This window comes from Amia ocellicauda, chromosome 2 (genome assembly GCF_036373705.1).
Source record: "Amia ocellicauda isolate fAmiCal2 chromosome 2, fAmiCal2.hap1, whole genome shotgun sequence".
Taxonomy (NCBI): Eukaryota; Metazoa; Chordata; class Actinopteri; order Amiiformes; family Amiidae; genus Amia; species Amia ocellicauda.
In genome coordinates this window covers 44,438,696-44,458,653 of record NC_089851.1, presented here as the reverse complement: position 1 = coordinate 44,458,653, position 19,958 = coordinate 44,438,696, and the positions used below count along the sequence as shown (strand labels likewise).

The 19,958-nt window shown below is 41.0% G+C and overlaps 1 protein-coding gene across 1 annotated transcript; it reads right to left on the bottom strand.

The window, feature by feature from the left end:
• Positions 1 to 998: 998 nt before the first annotated feature.
• Positions 999 to 18,920, bottom strand: dipk1c (divergent protein kinase domain 1C). The gene is made up of 4 exons (XM_066724210.1): positions 18,346 to 18,920; positions 7,289 to 7,984; positions 3,043 to 3,207; positions 999 to 1,479 (listed from the first exon to the last, which is right to left on the bottom strand). The coding sequence occupies exons 1-4, from the start codon at positions 18,529 to 18,531 to the stop codon at positions 1,267 to 1,269; spliced, it is 1,260 nt and encodes a 419-aa protein (XP_066580307.1). The 5' UTR covers positions 18,532 to 18,920; the 3' UTR covers positions 999 to 1,266.
• Positions 18,921 to 19,958: the final 1,038 nt, after the last annotated feature.

Here is a 19,958-nt window from a genome sequence, read left to right as displayed (position 1 = left end):
TTACTTCTGGATTATTGGCCAGGCCACAAGCCTTCCTCGATGGCATGCCGTGGAAGACAGTGCCGTCTCTATATTCTGTCCTGCTCGTTTACCACAGCAGAGTTCCCTCATAACAGGGCAGTCTCCTGGTATAACCATGGTGACACTGTGCCAGTGACTGATGACGTGGTTTGCTAGACCATTCCGTGCTCAAACATGACTTCAGCTTGCTTGGTTCCAGCGAGAGACCTGTGATATGTGCAGACAACGTTATTGTGCAAAAACCCAGAGCCTCACACAACGTTGCCAGAACGAAATGTGTTCATTGGGGGTCCATCACAGTAGCATTTCACTATGGCTGTGGATTGCAGCAGTGATTGTTCTCTAACATATCTAAGAATGGAGACTACTGAGTGGATCAACAAGTAAAAGAATCTGACTGGAGCAAAGCAGGACTCCATCAGTTCAGTTGTGGCTTGTTCCCCTTTGGCCTTTGGTATAGCAGTCAGGCAGCCTGGTCCTGGGTGACCCAAGTTCTACAGGATTTGAATGTCTATTTACATCCCCATGTGCTCACCAGCTGGACACCACATAATTCTCAACCATGTATTGATGAAATAGGACAGATGAAATAGAAACTGCAAAAACCTTAACCTGGACAAAGACTGACCTTTCACTCACACAAACCTTGTTATCTCACCCAGGACAAAAAATATACGTGTATCTCATTCTGTTTCGCCAACAGACAAGACAAGACACAGAATGAGGAAGAATACTCCTGTTAACATGATCTGATATGTGGATGTTATTGTTCCTAGATAAAGCAACCTGAGTTTTAGAGTTTAAATCACTCATAGCACTGGGAGAATGTTTTGGAATATGTATATTTTAGTTACAAGGTTTCAAATCTACACTTCAAAATAATATTAAAAAACAAAAACTCACAAACTATATTTTATGTCATAAATGTAAAAAAATTTACAAGCATGATAAAATGAAATCAAGTGGCAAATTTCCAGTATGGTGAGAATTTTTTTCTTTAATTTCTTCAAAGATGTTTAAAAAACAAAAAACAGGGTATTTACAAAAAATATATATTTTATTAAAGCTACTGAAAATCTTTATTTTTAACTCAAAACATACTGTTAGTAATCTGAATGAAGCATGTCATTCCCTTGCCATAACTGATGTCATATCAGGGAAAATAAATCAGTACCTCAACAGCAAAGTACAATACACATCTAGAAAGTGTTTAAAGTTGAATGGGCAGGATGCTGGACATCCTGTTCACTCATTTAACTGTCTCTTGCTGTCCTGCAGCAGCTGGTAGAGCTGGGACAGGAGCTGCTCTTGCTGAGCTGATCTTTTCTCCAACTCCTCCAGGCTGGGTTCAGCACACTTCTGCACAGCCCTCTGCAGCTGGACTTGCAACGGAAGGCTGGCCCGAGCACCAATGAGCGTTGGGGAGAACCAGTGCCTGAATATTTTGTCACAGATTACCTGCAGGAAGAAGAGAAGGAGTGAAAGGTCAATGAGGGCTATGTTTGTGGCCTTGCAGGGCTGCAGCCCAGCAGGGTTTATTATAGCGAGGTGTCAGAATCCTCTGCAACTTAGACAGCTGTGAAACCTTCCATAATAGACCCAGTTCAGCCAACGATGAGTGGTGTTAGAGAGTTATGGTGAAATGGAAATCTACAGACACCAAGGTCCTCCGCGACTGGAACTGTGTGTCCTGGGGCCACAGGCTGACTACCGAACGAGAGCATCAAGTCAGAACATAAACAGTGTATAGCTGTGTGCTGTCCTTCATCTAGGTCATACACTTCCCATCATTTGTCTGCACAGATGTATTTCAGACAGCTGCACCAAACCGTGTCCAGTGAAACAACTCCAGCTTCACAATGTAATCCCCCCTGCGCTGGTAAAAGGAGTTCAGCACATAGGAATGTAGGGGAACTGTTTCCTGTTTGAATGCTGTTTGAATGCTTGTTTCCTGGCTATTGAAAGTGCTGTGAGAGCTGTAACTTCAAACACACCCATACTGAGCAATCTATCTATCTATATATATATATATATATATATATATATATATATATATATATATATATATATATATCTTAAATTAACTGAATTGAGAAAAAATACAATTAATTTAGTAACTTTGAGCTCCAGTTAGAACAAATAACAATACACTGTGCCCCTCCCCGTGAACTGAGACTGACCTCAGAGGCGTCAAGAGAATTGTGCTTTTCACAGAACCAAGTCTGTTCTTTTACAGTTTTGTGTTATGAAAGGGTGGATGCTCTACTCCATCCATCTATTACAAATCCTGTGGTTAAATGAGCTTCCCTTAACCAAAACACATCTTAAATATCATAAAACTTTTATTTTTATTTTTTGGTGATGATTATATTCTTTAGTCAAATTTACTCCAGACACTTATATATTATTCCTATTTTTATTCTCATTCAACCATTTTATTAATTGGTTATTGCTAACTATTACTCTCAGAATATCTTGAAATTTGAGCCTCTCTCCAAGTTCCTTAAACAGACTGTTCTAATATAATTAACTAATGAGTGGACATCAATAAATCCCATTCTTTCCTGTTGCAACAATTTGATGTAAATTCTCTGGCAGCATAATACCAGTAATACAAGCCGGTCCACTGTTGTGCGCCAACACAGTTATTAGGCTTTTCCATCTTGAATTAAACATATATACTGCACACCGTGCTGATGTTGGATGGATAATATTAGTAATGCATTCTGAAATGTTGTTATAAATAACTAAATCATCTCCTGTCTTCAGGAACAAGATTGCCTGTTTTTATTGAAACTTCAAGCCTTTCACAAGCTTCCCAAAGGTGCAATATTTTGCATTAAACTTTTCATATAAAATTACGTTATAACTCCATGAAACTTTTACAACTAAACTCTTTGATTCGGGCTCAAGCTGTTCTCTACTTCAAGAGGAAGAGAGAACTCCTACATCTCGGGGGAAACTATTGCATTTCTCTTTAAACACTTCATTGGTTCTTTGGGCTCTTTTGCTGCACCTCACCTGTAAGTTGCTGTTTACACGTTTGGAGCCACACTTGTTTTTCTTCAAGTCACACTTGGAGACACAGTCGAAGAAGTTGCAGTCCTCGTCGTGGGTGCAGTTCTGCTCGAGGATGTCCTGCATTTTGGGCTCAAAGAAGGCCATGTCCACGTCGATTGCAACTACCTGCAAGACACATGAAGCTGTCCATCACCATGAAGTGAAGACCCACGATGAACACCTCTCCACGTCGACACACACAAGTTCTTATGGGCTCTCCTTGCCTCTCTTTCTCTTTTGCTTGTGCTTTTATGTCAAACAGAGGTTGGTCACTTTCTTTTGCAGGCAAAGTGGCCAGGGGAATAGCAGAGAACGACTTTTATTACATATATATATATATATATATATATATATATATATATACACAAAAAAATTGGTAGCAACACAGATTTCGGCAAAAACTTTTACTGTGCCACAGTGACAGGGAGGTGTGCGTGTGGGGATGCTTCTTATTTGGTTATGACAGACGAGGAGCAGGCGAGGTGCGTTTTGTTTTTGCTTTGTGTTTTTGCTTGTGTTCATAGCGCAAAATTTGCAGCAGGATTTTCCATTGTGTTAACATATGACTGATGTTTCGGAGTGTGAGGCCCAAGGCTAACTCGTGTGAAGAGACACTAGGCCCCAGTCATAAAATATTAACCATCACACACTCTTTACATCTGTTCTGTGTAATTGGACAACAACACAAAGCAGCTTATGGGATGGACAGATTCAAGACTACCTGTAGGCCGCTGTTGTTGTTTTTTCAATGTAGCAGTTAATTTAGCAGAGTGACGATGCTTTGTGAATATAGGCCATTGTGTCAGCTCAGTCTCTTAGCAGCTGTTTAGCATATATGTAGTGAAAACGTAAAACAGTTGATAAAATTTAATTAATTTTCTTGCCAATGTAGTTTGCCTTGCTAAGCTTTATTCTTGCATAATTGTCTAAGGTATTAACACTGGTGGGTAAAAGTAAGGTCTGGCATGTAAGAAATTAAGCCAACTATTAATTCCCAATGAAGACAGAAGCTGCTTCTTCTTTTACTTCTACTTTGAAATCTTTCTAACTGTGGGTTTTCAATTCAACTTGAAAGGTTCTCTGTTCTAGGACTAGCCAGAGCTATCAATGCAATTTAATCTGTGAACCTTGTGTATGCATGTCCTCTAAAAAAAAAAAAAAAAAAAAAAGATTAATATTAATGTGTTAAAATCCAACTTGAGTGTGAACTCTGTGTGATATCACAACTTTGGGTAGCAGCTATTGTCATCAGAGATGCCAGGTTCAAATGATTGAGTTCAACTGGGTTTTGTTTTCTCATAACTCACATACATGGAATTGAGAATAACCACAGCTGGTGATTCAATTTTGTATACGGCAGTTGGACATGATTCTACAAAATGCTGTTCTTCATTTACTAAAGAGACAGATCCTGAACAGAGAAAACAAAAAAAACAGATAGGGAGCCTTTATTATAACTGTCATGGTGATTTCTGAAGCTCTGCCAATCAGCCACTCGCCAAGTAAAGCATTTTTCATGTCAGCGCAGCTGACGTGGTGTGAGAAGCAGTGAGGCAAATTCTGGATTGAAGCAAGCAAGCAAGCTTTAAAAGATGCCCCATAAATTCCTTTTATATGATTTCATGCTTTCCTTTTATTATTTATAAGACTAGAGCCTCATTATCCCTGGTTTAAGACGGGACTGTACTCTAACATTTATATTCACTCGCCATACAGTGACACATTTCTGCAGTGGTTCACTTGTTTCAACTTTATTGGGACTAATGGAGCTAGAACACATTACACTTGATCAGGCTACACAACTGACACTGCTGGCAGTCCTGCATCAGTTCATTCTTAATAAGCCTGTTTTACAAGGCGAAGTAGAATGGGTTTTATGGGCAAATAAACACATTATCTTGGCACAAAAACAAGAAACCGAAAGCTCTCTCAATCGTGAAGTATCGTGAATAGTGTTACTACCACTGCTAATGTGTTCATTTGCATTTAAAAGAATAAACTATTTTGTGAACTGATTTCTGTTGTGTATGTCAGGTGATTTAAGTGCCCATTTCGGCTTTATAACAATGTGTGTTTCAGAAACTAATCTAAGTGTATGGAGGAGGGGGAGGGGACTTAATCCCAGACCCTTTTACAGTGGCTTTGCTTAATTGTTTTTACGTTAATCAAGATTAGTCAAGGTATAACAATGTCCAGTTCCTTTGCAAGCACTTGCAAATGGCAAAGTAAAGTTTTGTCCAGCCGCTGTAACCAGCCATTTCACTGTTACACAGCCGATGTGTTCATACAGTGCTTGTGTCAACATGACTGAGATGCACGAGTATCCACTGGACCCTTACAGGAGAGAAATAAGAAACCTCAGGAGACCATATATAACAACATCTTTGTATGCATGTGTTGGGTGACCGCTTGACTGTAAAGACAAATGGTTAATTCAGGTTAGTAACTGAGAGCTGAGGTGAGCAAAGACCCTGGGACCCCCAGGCACACACAGATGGAAATTGGACACTTCTAGACTTCAGCATCAGACTGATAGTCTGCTGATAAGCTTGTTTTCATGGGTCTTAGAAGCAGGGCCTCTGACAGGGTTTTGAAGGCCCAAGGCAAAGTGCCAGAGGAGGCTCGACTGCTTTCCCTCCTATATACAATTTTTCCAAACTCTCTGGACCCAAAATAAATCGCCTGTGGCCTTTAAGTATTCAGCGGTACGGTAGCCTCATTTGTGATGTTACAGTTATTAAAACAGTTTTGAATTCAACCTTCAAAGGCACTTGGAAAAGTCCAGTATCAAAGTGCTGGGATCCCTCATACCTGGCTTTCCCCCAGTGCCGGCCCCAGGGAACACTGGTGTGTTTGGGATTCCATTCCCATCAGACCCTCAATATCTTAGAAGTACTGAGCACCTCATTTAATTCTTTTTAATTTGTTAGCTGTTTTAACCAATTTTTTCATGCTCTCAGTCCTTATTTCAGACATACTGTACTCTAGGTGTGCTGTTGCCAAGAGATATTCTTCAGCTTCTCTAATAAACTGTTGCTCTCTTAAACCTGTCTTCACATCTCTCAACAAGTTGCCAGGCATTACATAATGTATCACACACTCCCATAAAAAGAAGATGGACTTGCGATGGCTAAACTCCAGACACCTGCTCCTTTAATCAACCTGCCTAAATGAGAGTTGTACTCAACCTTGCACTTAGCACTTGGATAATGTGAAGCTGACATCAAATAAGGTGTCTCATAAAGCAAAGTGTTCAATTAAATAATTTGACTTGCCTGAAATTCCAAAATGTTTTTTGTTAAACATTAAAGATGCTGAAATATCAATCTAGTTTTTGATTTGCAAAATAAGCATGCAAAGTAATTTCTTAAACCTAGTTTGTGATGCTCAATCATCCCATTTTAAAGAGTAAATATAAAACATATCTACTTCCTGCAGCAAATCTGTCACAGAAACTAGGCTTACAATATCAGTTTAAAAATCTGACTCAGACATGGTCAATCAGGCTTTGTAAAGGACATGCAAGAATTGCCGTTTCATGCCGTAACATGCCGATTCTCTATGTTACTCAGCAATACAGCTGCTGGCGAAATTACATCACTGGCAAGCATGCTTTTTTTAAGTCCCCTGGGAACTTAACTTTCACTCTCAAATTGATTTGTTTTGTCAGAAATAAGAGACATTTTAAAAGGCCAGTAGTTTGGGGATAAATGTTTGACGCCCTAGTGACAGGAACTGAGCAAGCTCTGGAGACTTGTAGGGTTTGTCACTCATTCGTAGTTTTGATTACGTTATTCGTCAATTGGTTCAACTGGCAATACTCAAGATGAGGGCTGGGATGTGACAATCCTCTCAGTCTACAGAAGTGAAACACCATCCTGAATAAGATTAAGTGGTTGGTCTTGCTCAGCTTGTAAGGTACAGTTTATTGGGTGAAAATGACGATAAAGCAACACACTTACTGCCTGTGAATTAATACTCCATAGCACAAGGTTAATTACCAAGTGAAACACTTTCAAGTGACATCAAATCCCTCAAATGTTTGACACTAACATCTGAACAAACAAGTTTTTATCATTTTTTGGCCATGGCAATTTCCCCTTCAGCGCAAATTGAAAGGACACAAATGCCGAGGTATAAAATGGAGACGCAGAAGACGTACAAGATACGCAGAAGGGGCAACTTGAGTGTGCGCACTCAAACTTACCGTCAGGTCATTCCTAACTGCAAAATTCTCCGGTTTGATGTCGCAGAGGTGAAGCCTGTAAGAAAAGTCGTCCTCAAAGTGCCGGACCATGTCCAGGAAACTGAGTGCGATCTTATGGATGGCTTCTCTCAAAGCTCTGCTGCTGTGTATTGCCGTGGAGGGGCCAATCAGTCCCTCCAAAGGGAAGAGGTTCTGGTGCCACATGTGTCCAGCTATGAGGTACTCGACGGCGTAGAAGTGGCCGCAGGAGCCCAGGACTTTGACCACATGTGTGCTGAGATCCTGCAATATCCTGAAGAAGGTGTACTCCTCCTGCTGCATCAGCGCCCACATGGACGCCAGCTCGGCTCTGGTGTAGGGCACGGTTCTTTCCTGTAGCTCCGTGGTCCATAGCCGCGGCACGGTGGTGTTCTTCAGCTCCAGGCCCAGGGAGTTTTTGATCTCCATGGCGGCATAGAAGACGATATCCATGGGGGAGATCTCGTGCATGTCCTGGTACTCCAGCAGGCCAAAGGTCTCGTAGGCCGAGAAGTTCTCCAGCTTGGATTTGAGGACAATGGGGCGCCCCTGCCAGTCCGCCTCGATGACTTTCTTGCCATTTTCGTAGTAAAGGCAGCGCTTGTACACCACCCTGTGGAGGATACACAGGTCTTCACACAGGTCCCCGCTGAGGATGCCCTGTCCATACTCATCACACTGCAATGAAAACAAAGACAGGAAAGAGGTGAGACGCAGCGTCTGCTCCCTGACAGTCACAATATCTATACTTTAATACTTTAAGCCCTGAAGACTTGAGTGGTTTTTGACACATCATCAGTTTCTTGCATAAAATTTGATTAGTCTCTTAACACAGCAATGTTTGCCTTGAAAGTATTAAGTTCTTTTAATTTAAACTTATCTTGTATTTGAATGTATGGTTATCCAGAGGAATGTAAAATTAATTGTATTTGTTTATAAGCTACAGTACCAACTGCTGATTCCTGGCAATATTGTGATACAGATCCTTACACAGGAAGCGCCATGCACTGGTGTGCAATGTCAGTAAGCATACTTGGATTTGGTTTACCATTTTTATAATTTTCTCAATCTGGAATTACTGTCTTATAGCTGGGCACTGTAATGTGGTTTGCAAAAGTAATTCATATTCTGCATCCTGAAAACCAGATCACTGTGTTTTATTGCTACATGGGAATTCATGCATTTTCTTTTTTCCTTTTTAATGTTCTTGCGTTACGTAGTCTTGAATGTACTGACAAAAAAAAAAAATGCTTCCAATTTTTTATTTTACAATTTTTAATTTACAATTTTTTCCAGTGTTTTTAATACATTTTGCTGCATTGAAGTGAAATCTGATGTGCCCTGACTCGATGCCCTAATTTGCCAAGTGTACCACCCATTGCAATTATTTTGGATTTCCTGGGCTGTATTGTATTTGACAGCAGCTGTCATCAGCTTTATTTCACAAGCAAATGTAGCAAATTTACAACTAATACTAGAAGCTGCCAATGCAAATCTGAAACCATGATCAACCCAATACTATATCCTTTGGTGTCCTTCCACTACTTCAAGGCTAGTCATCATACTATCAGTGATTTCCACATTCAGCATTTTTATTCAAACCTATAAAAAGTTTGTAAACAAATCTGTCAGATGGTCCTCCCTCCATACTTATTATAAACCACGTGTCTCCAACCCTGGTCCTGGACCAGTGGCTTCTGGTTTTCACTCACATTGTTTTGAAAACATCTGATTGTGACATGGTCAGTGGAAGAGAGGTCTGAATCAGACCAAATAAATAAGTGTCCTTGTGTCCCTGGGGGTTGCCCACAAGGTTACTGGAGCTGGCAAGTGGAGTTTGACACAATGGGCACAATAAAGGCAAAACTTGTTTATCCATCAAGTGTTGATTGTGGATTTAGCCAATATAATCTGTGAGAGCTACATACTGATCAACACAACATGGATCTGATGTGTCTCTGCCACCATTTTCTCTAGATTATTTCACTACCAAATCAATATCTTGTTGTTTCACCATGGACCTGTGCATTCCTTACCCCGCCAATTATAGATTACTATAAAACCTGACAAACTCTGCAGGTGCAGGGTGGGACATTTTTGTTACACACCTGTTCAGCCCAATCTGAAAGTGTGGTATGCTGCAGGTTCCACGTATTTATTTATTATTGTATAAATACATATATATATATGTGTATATATACACTCACCTAAAGGATTATTAGGAACACCTGTTCAATTTCTCAATAATGCAATTATCTAACCAACCAATCACATGGCAGTTGCTTCAATGCATTTAGGGATGTGGTCCTGGTCAAGACAATCTCCTGAACTCCAAACTGAATGTCTGAATGGGAATGAATGGTGATTTATGCAATTTTGAGCGTGGCATGGTTGTTGGTGCCAGACGGGCCGGTCTGAGTATTTCACAATCTGCTCAGTTACTGGGATTTTCACGCACAACCATTTCTAGGGTTTACAAAGAATGGTGTTAAAAGGGAAAAACATCCAGTATGCGGCAGTCCTGTGGGCGAAAATGCCTTGTTGATGCTAGAGATCAGAGGAGAATGGGCCGACTGATTCAAGCTGATAGAAGAGCAACTTTGACTGAAATAAGCACTCGGTACAACCGAGGTATGCAGCAAAGCATTTGTGAAGCCACAACACGTACAACCTTGAGGCGGATGGGCTACAACAGCAGAAGACCCCACCGGGTACCACTCCTCTCCACTACAAATAGGAAAAAGAGGCTACAATTTGCACAAGCTCACCAAAATTGGACAGTTGAAGACTGGAAAAATGTTGCCTGGTCTGATGAGTCTCGATTTCTGTTGAGACATTCAGATGGTAGAGTCAGAATTTGGCGTAAACAGAATGAGAACATGGATCCATCATGCCTTGTTACCACTGTGCAGGCTGGTGGTGGTGGTGTAATGGTGTGGGGGATGTTTTCTTGGCACACTTTAGGCCCCTTAGTGCCAATTGGGCATCGTTTAAATGCCACGGCCTACCTGAGCATTGTTTCTGACCATGTCCATCCCTTTATGACCACCATGTACCCATCCTCTGATGGCTACTTCCAGCAGGATAATGCACCATGTCACAAAGGTCGAATCATTTCAAATTAGTTTCTTGAACATGACAATGAGTTCACTGTACTAAACTGGCCCCCACAGTCACCAGATCTCAACCCAATAGAGTATCTTTGGGATGTGGTGGAACGGGAGCTTCGTGCCCTGGATGTGCATCCCACAAATCTCCATCAACTGCAAGATGCTATCCTATCAATATGGGCCAACATTTCTAAAGAATGCTTTCAGCACCTTGTTGAATCAATGCCACGCAGAATTAAGGCAGTTCTGAAGGCGAAAGGGGGTCAAACACAGTATTAGTATGGTGTTCCTAATAATCCTTTAGGTGAGTGTATATATATATATATATTTAATGTATATACAGACAGGTGATAAATTAAAGGAAAAACCAACATAAAGTGTGTCAGTAAGGTGTTGGGCACCACGAGTCGCTAGAACAGCTTCAATGCTCTTGGCACAGATTCTACGAGTCTCTGGACTCTACTGGAGGGATGAACACCATTCTTCCAAAAGATATTCCCTCATTTGGTGTTTTGATGACGGCGGTGGAGAGCACTGTCTAACATGTCGCTCCAAAATCTCCCATAGGTGATCAATTGGGTTGAGATCTGGTGACTGCGAAGGCCATAGCATATGATTCACATCATTTTCATACTCATCACACCATTCAGTGAGCCCCTGTGCCCTGTGGATGGAAGAGACCACTCCCATCAGGATAGAAATGTTTCGCCACAGGATAAAGGTGATCACTCAGAATAACTTTGTAATGATTTGCAGTGACCCTTCCCTCTAATTGGACAAGTGGACCCAAACCATGCCAGGAAAACACCCCCCACAGCATAACAGAGCCTCCAGACCCCCCCACTGTAGGGGTCAAGCAGTCAGGCCTGTACCGTTCTCTTGATGTCCCACACATGCACTCGCCCACTTGTTGAGCGTGACTGAAGCTCCTGCCATTCATGCCCCAATAATGACCCCTCTTTCAAAGTCACTTAGATCCTTTCCTCTTGCAATCTTGATCCAAAATCTAAAAACTAGGCTTAAATTTAATTTGCGGTCTTGAATACATTGAAAAGCGTTGAAATACAAATGTTCATTTTCAGTCCTTAACTTCCCAGAAAGCTTGGTACATTATATAATTAATCATAATTATAGTTGATCAGTGAGGGCAGTGGATGTTCGAATTAACCGTTGTTCTTCTACTTGATTGACAAGAAAAAACATTCAGTTGTTTGTTGAGAAAAACAAAAAAGCTTGCACACACGAGCATGCTGCAGGCCCTCAAGACATCCACATGTCTTGCCAAATGAATGTCAAAATAATTACAAACAGGAAAAGAGCAAATGAATACATAAAATAACAATTCCAATAGTTAGGAAACAAAAGAGGTGACTTTATTTTTAATTATACTTTTATTTTTTTTATTTTTTGTAGAAGATGCTTCTTGGTGATAAGCGAGGAGATATTTCAGGGGTAGAGATGGTAATTGTAATTGCCAGTAATCACATCACAAACAATAACTGAAGTCACAGCTACAAACAACTGTTACTGAGATGCACACTGATATTAAATTCCTATAAAAAGGGTTAATCCGATCGCTGTTATGCAGTGCACCAGCATCTAATTAAATTATGTCTGTTATGCCATTAGACATTTTGTAATGAATGCAAAATACAGAGAGCTAACAGCAAATAGTAATCCTAATAATACTTGCAAATATGCAGTAGCCTATTAGTAAAAGGCCTTGCAAGGCTATGAGAAGAAACCCTATTGTGGAACACTGCTATTACTTATTCCTCCCTGCATTGTAGTTACAGATTTAATTATCAGTAGTAATACCAGAGCTTACAGTGTGTGCTTTGTGTGATTAGAGAAGGTATATTGTAAAGGAATGGCTGGAGATCAGGACTGGCAGTGTGCTGAAATGCACCATTCAATTTTGTGTTGACGTGAAGTGATTGTCAAGTTGATACACAAACTTTAGGCCACAGAGGAAACTCCGGGGAGCATGCCAGACCCACTCACTGTTTCCATCTTTGTTTTATTTAGTTACTATTCCATTAATGTATTTACAAAAATATACTCAGTGTATTATCACTTCTCCCAGTTGGTGTTGGGTTCACTAGGGTTGAGTAGGAACAAGTGAGGTGAAATGGGATAGTATAAAAAGAACAATCCAATTATGAGAATTAAAACAGGATTACTGAAACAAAGTAGGCCTCAGAGTCGTATGCAGTGGTCTCTGGAATCACAGACGACAGAACAGGGAGTTCACACCAGAAAAAAACTCTGACCTTAATGTTTATTTCTGAAACATTTTTGAATAAAACCCTGTGTGAATACTGAACCAAGACTCTACGGCTAGTTACAATTATCCAAAGTGAGACTACGGCGACTTTGATCTGGAAATTTTAGCTCCTTTCCTGTGTATGAAATGCAGAAACTCTTCAAGTCTCCTCTGTCCTAACTTGCGTTATTATTATCATCATTATTCATTTTTTAGTGGATGCCTTTACGCTGGATGATTCGCAGCCAAACCAATACATATATATTTCAGGAAACTTAATTCAGCAAGAGCAAGAAAACAGTCAGAACCAAAGTAAATGAACTGAGAGGAAGCACAAAATACAGCGCAAGTATTGTACCTAGTTGTACCAGAGGAGATGCGACAGAATACAAACTAGCCTGAAAAGGCAGCAACCTCACTGTCACTAAGTTTGTGTCACATCCAACAGTAACAGTTGCTGAAACTGGCTATAATAGTACCTGCTTATCTCGGCCAAATGAGCATGAACAAGCTGAGACGAGAAGGATATTAGCTGATCTAATTTCCCAAGAAAGCTTTTTAGTGATGGATGGGCTCCTGTTCTGCTCCCCTGGCAACAAGAGCTCTAGGACTTCAGACAGCCAAAGAAACAAAGGTTGTATTGATACATGAAGGACAGGGGAAGGAAGCTCAGATTCTGATATTTCGCTGCCAATAACGGTTTGTTTAATATCACAGCATCACAAAATAATACGCCGTCTCGTGCACATGTGCTAAGGCGGGGGTTACAACCCGACTTCCTTTTTAATACTCTGCCTTTGACTAGGTTGCACTTGTGGCATCTTAAATCTCTCCCTGGGAAATGAGTGCCCTTATTGCTAACTATTCCACCTCCCCACCCCCTCCCACAAAACTGAGAAAAGTTGCCAGAACATTTAGTTTCATTCAGCTACATTTTTTATGAGGTCATGGTACTTAATTATTTTAACTTAAGATCGTCCCATTTCACACCAGCAAACATCTAACTTTGGACCATAAAAATACAGAGACCTCTTTAACACTTGGGGTGTCAGAACTGGGGTAAATGTAGTACATAGTAAAATATTATTTCACTGTGTGCCAGGATGATCAGTACAACAAAGAGCAAAGACGCTATAAATGAGACAGACACTGATGGAAGACAAGTCTATCAAGTGGGCAGGTATATCTGGACACAGGGTATGAATGTGAATAATTAAAGGCTAAAGTCCAGGGCAATTAGAGGTACCACCTAAATAGAGAGGTTTGTCTTGTTTAGGTAGAGCAAACACAACACATGTTGACCTCTGGGAATCACAGCAATCAGAAGATATTCCCTATAAAGAGATAGCAAAACTGTAACCCCACATTGAGACTCACCGCAGTAAGCCCAGAGGCTGCGTCCTCCGCTTTGCTGTCCTGATACCATTGAGAGTACAGAGTCAACTCCTCTTCCCTTCTGATGCAGGGCTGGTAATATGGATTCTTAATACATTATTAGGAATTCTGTCCTTTCTAATAAAGGCTTTATAAGAATTTTGCGCTCTGTGCCATCCATCTGGTCAACACCAATAGCAAGTGGTTTTAAAAAGCAACTGTACGATGAAGTTGCCTGACAGCTTCAGTGGCATCAGCTGATTTTACATGAGACTGGTTAGAAACTTAGACTGTTAGACTGAAAAACTGCTACCTGACAGACAGTGGAATACAGGAAGTGTTGGAAAACACATAGGGATCCGTCACAATGGGTACAAAGCTAGGTGGAAATTAAGAGGTGTCTTCACCTCAAAATAACAGCTTGTTGTTGTACCTGTACACATTAAGTATAATGCTGATAAAGAGTAATTATGTATTCTGCACAGCGACAGCATTTACACAGGAAAGTTTTTTTTTTCCAATATATATGTTAAATCTGTGAAAACATCTGTACCAAAGAATTCAAATTAAAGTAACACATGGGAGGATGTACACCAATCAGCCATAACATTATGACCACCTGCCTAATATTGTGTAGGTCCCCCTTTTGCTGCCAAAACAGCCCTGACCCGTCGAGGCATGGACTCCACTAGACCTCTGAAGGTGTGCTGTGGTATCTGGCACCAAGACGTTAGCAGCAGATCCTTTAAGTCCTGTAAGTTGCGAGGTGGGGCCTCCATGGATCGGACTTGTTTGTCCAGCACAGATGCTCGATTGGATTGAGATCTGGGGAATTTGGAGGCCAAGTCAACACCTTAAACTCGTGATTCATCAGACCAGGCCACCTTCTTCCATTGCTCCGTGGTCCAGTTCTGATGCTCACGTGCCCATTGTGGGCGCTTTTGGCAGTGGACAAGGATCAGCATGGGCACCCTGACTGGTCTGCGGCTACGCAGCCCCATACGCAACAAACTGTGATGCACTGTGTGTTCTGACACCTTTCTATCAGAACCAGCATTATCTTTTTCAGCAATTTGAGCTACAGTAGCTCATCTGTTGGATCAGATCGCATGGGCCAGCCTTCACTCCCCACAAGCATCAATGAGCCTTGGCTCTGTCGCTGGTTCACCGCTTTTCCTTCCTTGGGCCACTTTTGATAGGTACTGACCACTGCAGACCGGGAACACCCCACAAGAGCTGCAGGTTTGGAGATGCTCTGACCCAGTCATCTAGCCATCACAATTTGGCCCTTGTCAAAGTTGCTCAGATCCTTACGCTTGCTTTTCCTGCTTCAAACACATCAAATTTGAGGACAAAATGTTCACTTGCTGCCTAATATATCCCACCCACTGACAGGTGCCATGATAACGAGATTATCAGTGTTATTCACTTCACCTGTCAGTGGTGAAGTGGTCATAATGTTATGGTTGATCGGTGTATTTAGCTTTAGTATTTAGTAAAAAGCATAAATGGGGCTCTTAAAATTAGTATATTTGTTTAAAACCTCTAAGAATTTTTCTCTGCACAACATTACCAGAAAGATTGATAAACATGCACATTGTTAAATGCTAAAAGTCAGGTTTGAAACATTTCTGACCAAGTGCACGTTTTTGTTTTTATAACTCCAAACACATGTTTTAAATACACGTTTGCATTAATTTAAAAGTGCAGTACATATTTAAAGATTACCCTACTTACAGAAAATTGCCAGAGAATCCTACTCTGGAGCAAAAAAAAGAAAAAAAAACAGAAAAAGAAAATTCTCCCTGCTGTTCCCAATCCAGCTCCTTTAGAAGTGCAGTAGTCTAGACCTATCACAAGGCTCGGAGTTTATGTGATAGATGCCATCATTATAATTAGGATATTTGGAGCTTCTCAATTCTTTAAATTGCAGTCATTAATTAATTACGCCCTTAAAATAGCCAGGCCTGCAAATCAGTCGAGCTATGTGTGTACTGGTGTACTCTGATGAAAGGGCATATGTTTCCCTTTTCCCCAAAACATCCATTATTAAAGACAATTTACTAGGCAATTGTTATTGCTTAAGTGCCTAGGGCAGCATGTCTGTTGTTTTTTTTTTAAGCACTGTGGCTAGGGCTGGACTTGGGTCTTTCATTAGAATGGACAGATCAGAAGTAGAGATATGTCTTCTTTTGTGGAGTTATAAAAAGGATCAAGTGGAAAACACAAGTTTAAAGAAAACCAAAGGAATCCCTTCAAATAGTGCATGTTGTTATTAATCATTTTAAGCAAACGGCTACAAAACAACAACAATACCCAACAACAAAGATGTGTCTGAAAGCTTTGGAAGATGGCGATTGCTTTAATAAAATGAAAAACTACAACTTTCTGAAGGGAAGAGTTTAGGTATCATTTTGTTTTGATCCAAACATTAACTGATATTTAAATTTCAAATGCACAATGTTTGTTTGAAACTGAAATTAAGAAACAAGTATTCCAGCTAATAAGGACCATGCGGACCAATACCTCATGTTTGCAGCTCTCCTAGAGGCATACTAAGACATTGTTTGCTGAATGTGTGTTGATTTTACTATAATCCCAATGTAGTCCAGGTGTACTACATATATGGTATACTACAGAGTCCCTGTATACAGTTAGATCTATTGAGCATACTCAATAGATCTCTGTTTGTACTGTTTGTGCCTTTATGGTCACATTAAGGTTTATGAGGCCATTTAGGCTAAATGACCAAGTTGTGATGTAAAAAGGTTTGTAGGGTCTTGCGAAACATAATAAAATAAAAACCATATTCCATCCTAAATGTTAGCTGTAAGTCAAAAGAGCACCAGCAACAGGTGATGGGCGAAGGACTGGGTTGGGGAGGTGAACTGCTCCTTCCTTCTTTCACCCTACTGAATATCTTGACATTATCCCAGATGGATAACCCATTCATCTGTGGATGCTAATGTGGAAACCTATAAAAGCTAGTAAATGCATTTGGTGTGACTGCTGGACACTCACTTGTGTTAATATGTTACATCTTAGAGGTTTCAAGCAATGGAATGCACACTAAAAAAAAAAAATACTAAAAACAATAAATCATCAAAATCAACATAATTCTCAGGAAAGAGGCTACATCTGGGAAAAGGGAGATAAGACTGCATAACAAGACATAAAATAATCCTGTTGAGAGAGGAGCGATTCAGAGCTTGTCCAACTAAGATAAGAGGTGGCTACAGAGAAAAATGTAATGGTTAGTGGACCCATGTGTTCTGTATGTTATTTTCTCAGTGGTAGTTAATGCTTAAAATTGCTCAACTGGTGGTTATGTGTAGGTGGTACTGTCTGCCTCCTATGAGGTTGTATCAGTCTTCTGTCCAAAAAAAAGGACAGCAGACATAAAAAAAAAAGAAAAAAGGAAAAAAAAAGAAATTGCTGACTTGAAGTTTGGGCAGCTGCATGAAAATGTTTCAAAGTTAACCTCTCTCTTTCTATATACATTTTTTTTTCAATTACAACGTAATGTTTGGTAAGAAAATTAAATGCACAAAACGAACCGTTTATTTCTTAATTATATATCAAAGCTACATTCTCAATTGTTAGATATGCACTTTAAACCATTTGCTTTCCAAAAAGGCAGTCCCGGGGGTATTTTCCCCTATAAAAACTTGGAAGAATTGCAGTTAATGATTCTAAAGCTACAGAAACACGTCTTTATGACATGTATCCCATCGCCACAAAAAAAAAAAATTACATAAAAGGATGGATTTTAAAAAGGGAGCAAGCTCAAAACCCCATTGCCATTCTTTTGATTAAAACCTGTGATTGACATTACAAATCCGACACTAAAGTGTTTCAATATGATGACCTTCATATAGACAAACACTTTCATAAGATATGATAAAAACGTTTTACAGGTGAGTTTACAGGTTTAACCAGCCTGCGTGCGCACACCTGCATCGCGTATTTTAGGGGGAAAATAAGAAACTTTTTACTGGCTGAAATAAGTGGCTTATGACACAGTTGCAATCTTATTATAACCCATAACCAGTGTGGGATTGGTATGAAGCATATTTAGGTTCAACCACGTTCATCTGTTAGCTGTCAGGCACAGGGCTTGCGAGCGCGTCTTTCGTCGGGCAAGCCTCCCCAGGTGCCACGCATTAGGTGTGTAGGACTGTGTATTTATGTATTGATTGTCGTTACTTTTGTCAATTGACCTGCCAAAGCACACCGCCCAAAACATGCCCTGTGCCCGGTGCGCGAATAGAAAAGGTAAAACCTCCTACCACTCTCTCCAGAATCCGTTTACTTCTGTCATCACTGCAGAAGTCAGAGAAGATGGTCTTGTGCATGAACACTAAACCGTTCACAAAGATCCAAAAGGCCAACCAGAACAGGACAAACAGCACGGTGGACCTCCTGCAAATCCTCACCCCCAGCCACCTGCAGACACCGCTCCCCAAGGCTCGCATTGCCCGCGGACAGCACTTACACTGCGGCGGGACATGCGAGCCGCTCCACGGCGACCAATGGACCAACTAGCTCAGTCATTTTGGGGACGTGTGCCACCCTCCGCTCTGAGAAGTTGGTGCGCTCGCCTCGGCTGCCAAACGGACACAACGCGCTGTCTTTCGGCGAGTCTTGCTTTGCATTCTGCGCGGCTGTGCAGTGCGCCCTCCCCGGCGCCCCGCTCCCTCGACTCCCCTCTCCTGAATGGAGACCCTTTGCTCTCCAGAGCTGTCGGACTTGCCTCCTCCACGGCTGAACTCAGTGGCAGTCAGAGGGCTGAGAGCTCCTTTTACAAATGTAAGCCTTCTGTTCCACCCTTTTGTGTGTGTGTGTGTGTGTGTGTGTGAGAGAGAGAGAGAGAGAGTTGCCTCCTCTCCGGACCGGCCCCTTTGTTTCCCGGCAGTGCGCCTCTATTCTCCGCCTGCCCTCTCTGCACCTCTGCGGGTCGCGAACTTTTCTCAGCACCCGTCCTCTTTCACAGAGTGCGCTTTGTTAGGGCGATGTCTGTAGAAAGCACACAAAGCAATTAGAGAAAAAAAATCTTGACCGCCACACAAGACACCCTGTTCCACACAATGGCTGTAGTTACTTCATTGCATTGCATGGACGTGGAGCATTGCCGGTGTCTGTGCCAGTGTGTTCCAAGCCACGGTCGCCACCACTTTAAAATCTTCAGTGCGTTCATCTACAAGTCTGGGAAAGTCTGCAGTTTATTAATGACTTACCCCACTGGCATGAGAAAGTGCATCCCATAAAATAGTGCACCCTTACACTATTAACGTGACCTGTTATTACAGATATTTTGTAGCCTATGATGGTACCATCAGTCCTTTATTTCTTGTCGACTTTAACGACAATAAGATTTTCCCATGATGCATGATATGGTTAAAGACATGATATAAATATAACCTATAAATAACTATAAATCACAAAATGGTAAGTCTTGAGATTTGACAGGCTTTCAACCAATAAAAAGGAAAGGCTGTCAAACATGCTTCAGAAAAAAATGGTTAGATCTTTAGATCTAATGCTGGGTCTTTATGGAAAGTTTACACGTAGTCAATTACAATATTAGATTACAAAACACAATCTTAATGGTATGAAACTTGCTACGAATATTGTATATGCCTGCATTGACGCTCTTAATTGTGGATGGGGAGCTCTAGTAGCGACCTCTGGTGGCCATGCTGGTAAACAACTGCATTTCATTTTCAAATGTATTGCACTTGGAATTACATTCGCCTTTTTCCCTGCTGCGTCTGTCGCGCTGTGTCGGAGTGACGCCAAGAGTGATTCGAAGGCAATTCTCAATTGTTCTTGTAGCGCAACTTTCTGCACAGATCTGCAATTAGCTTATAATTAATATAATTGGTTCAAAGGTAGATCTGTG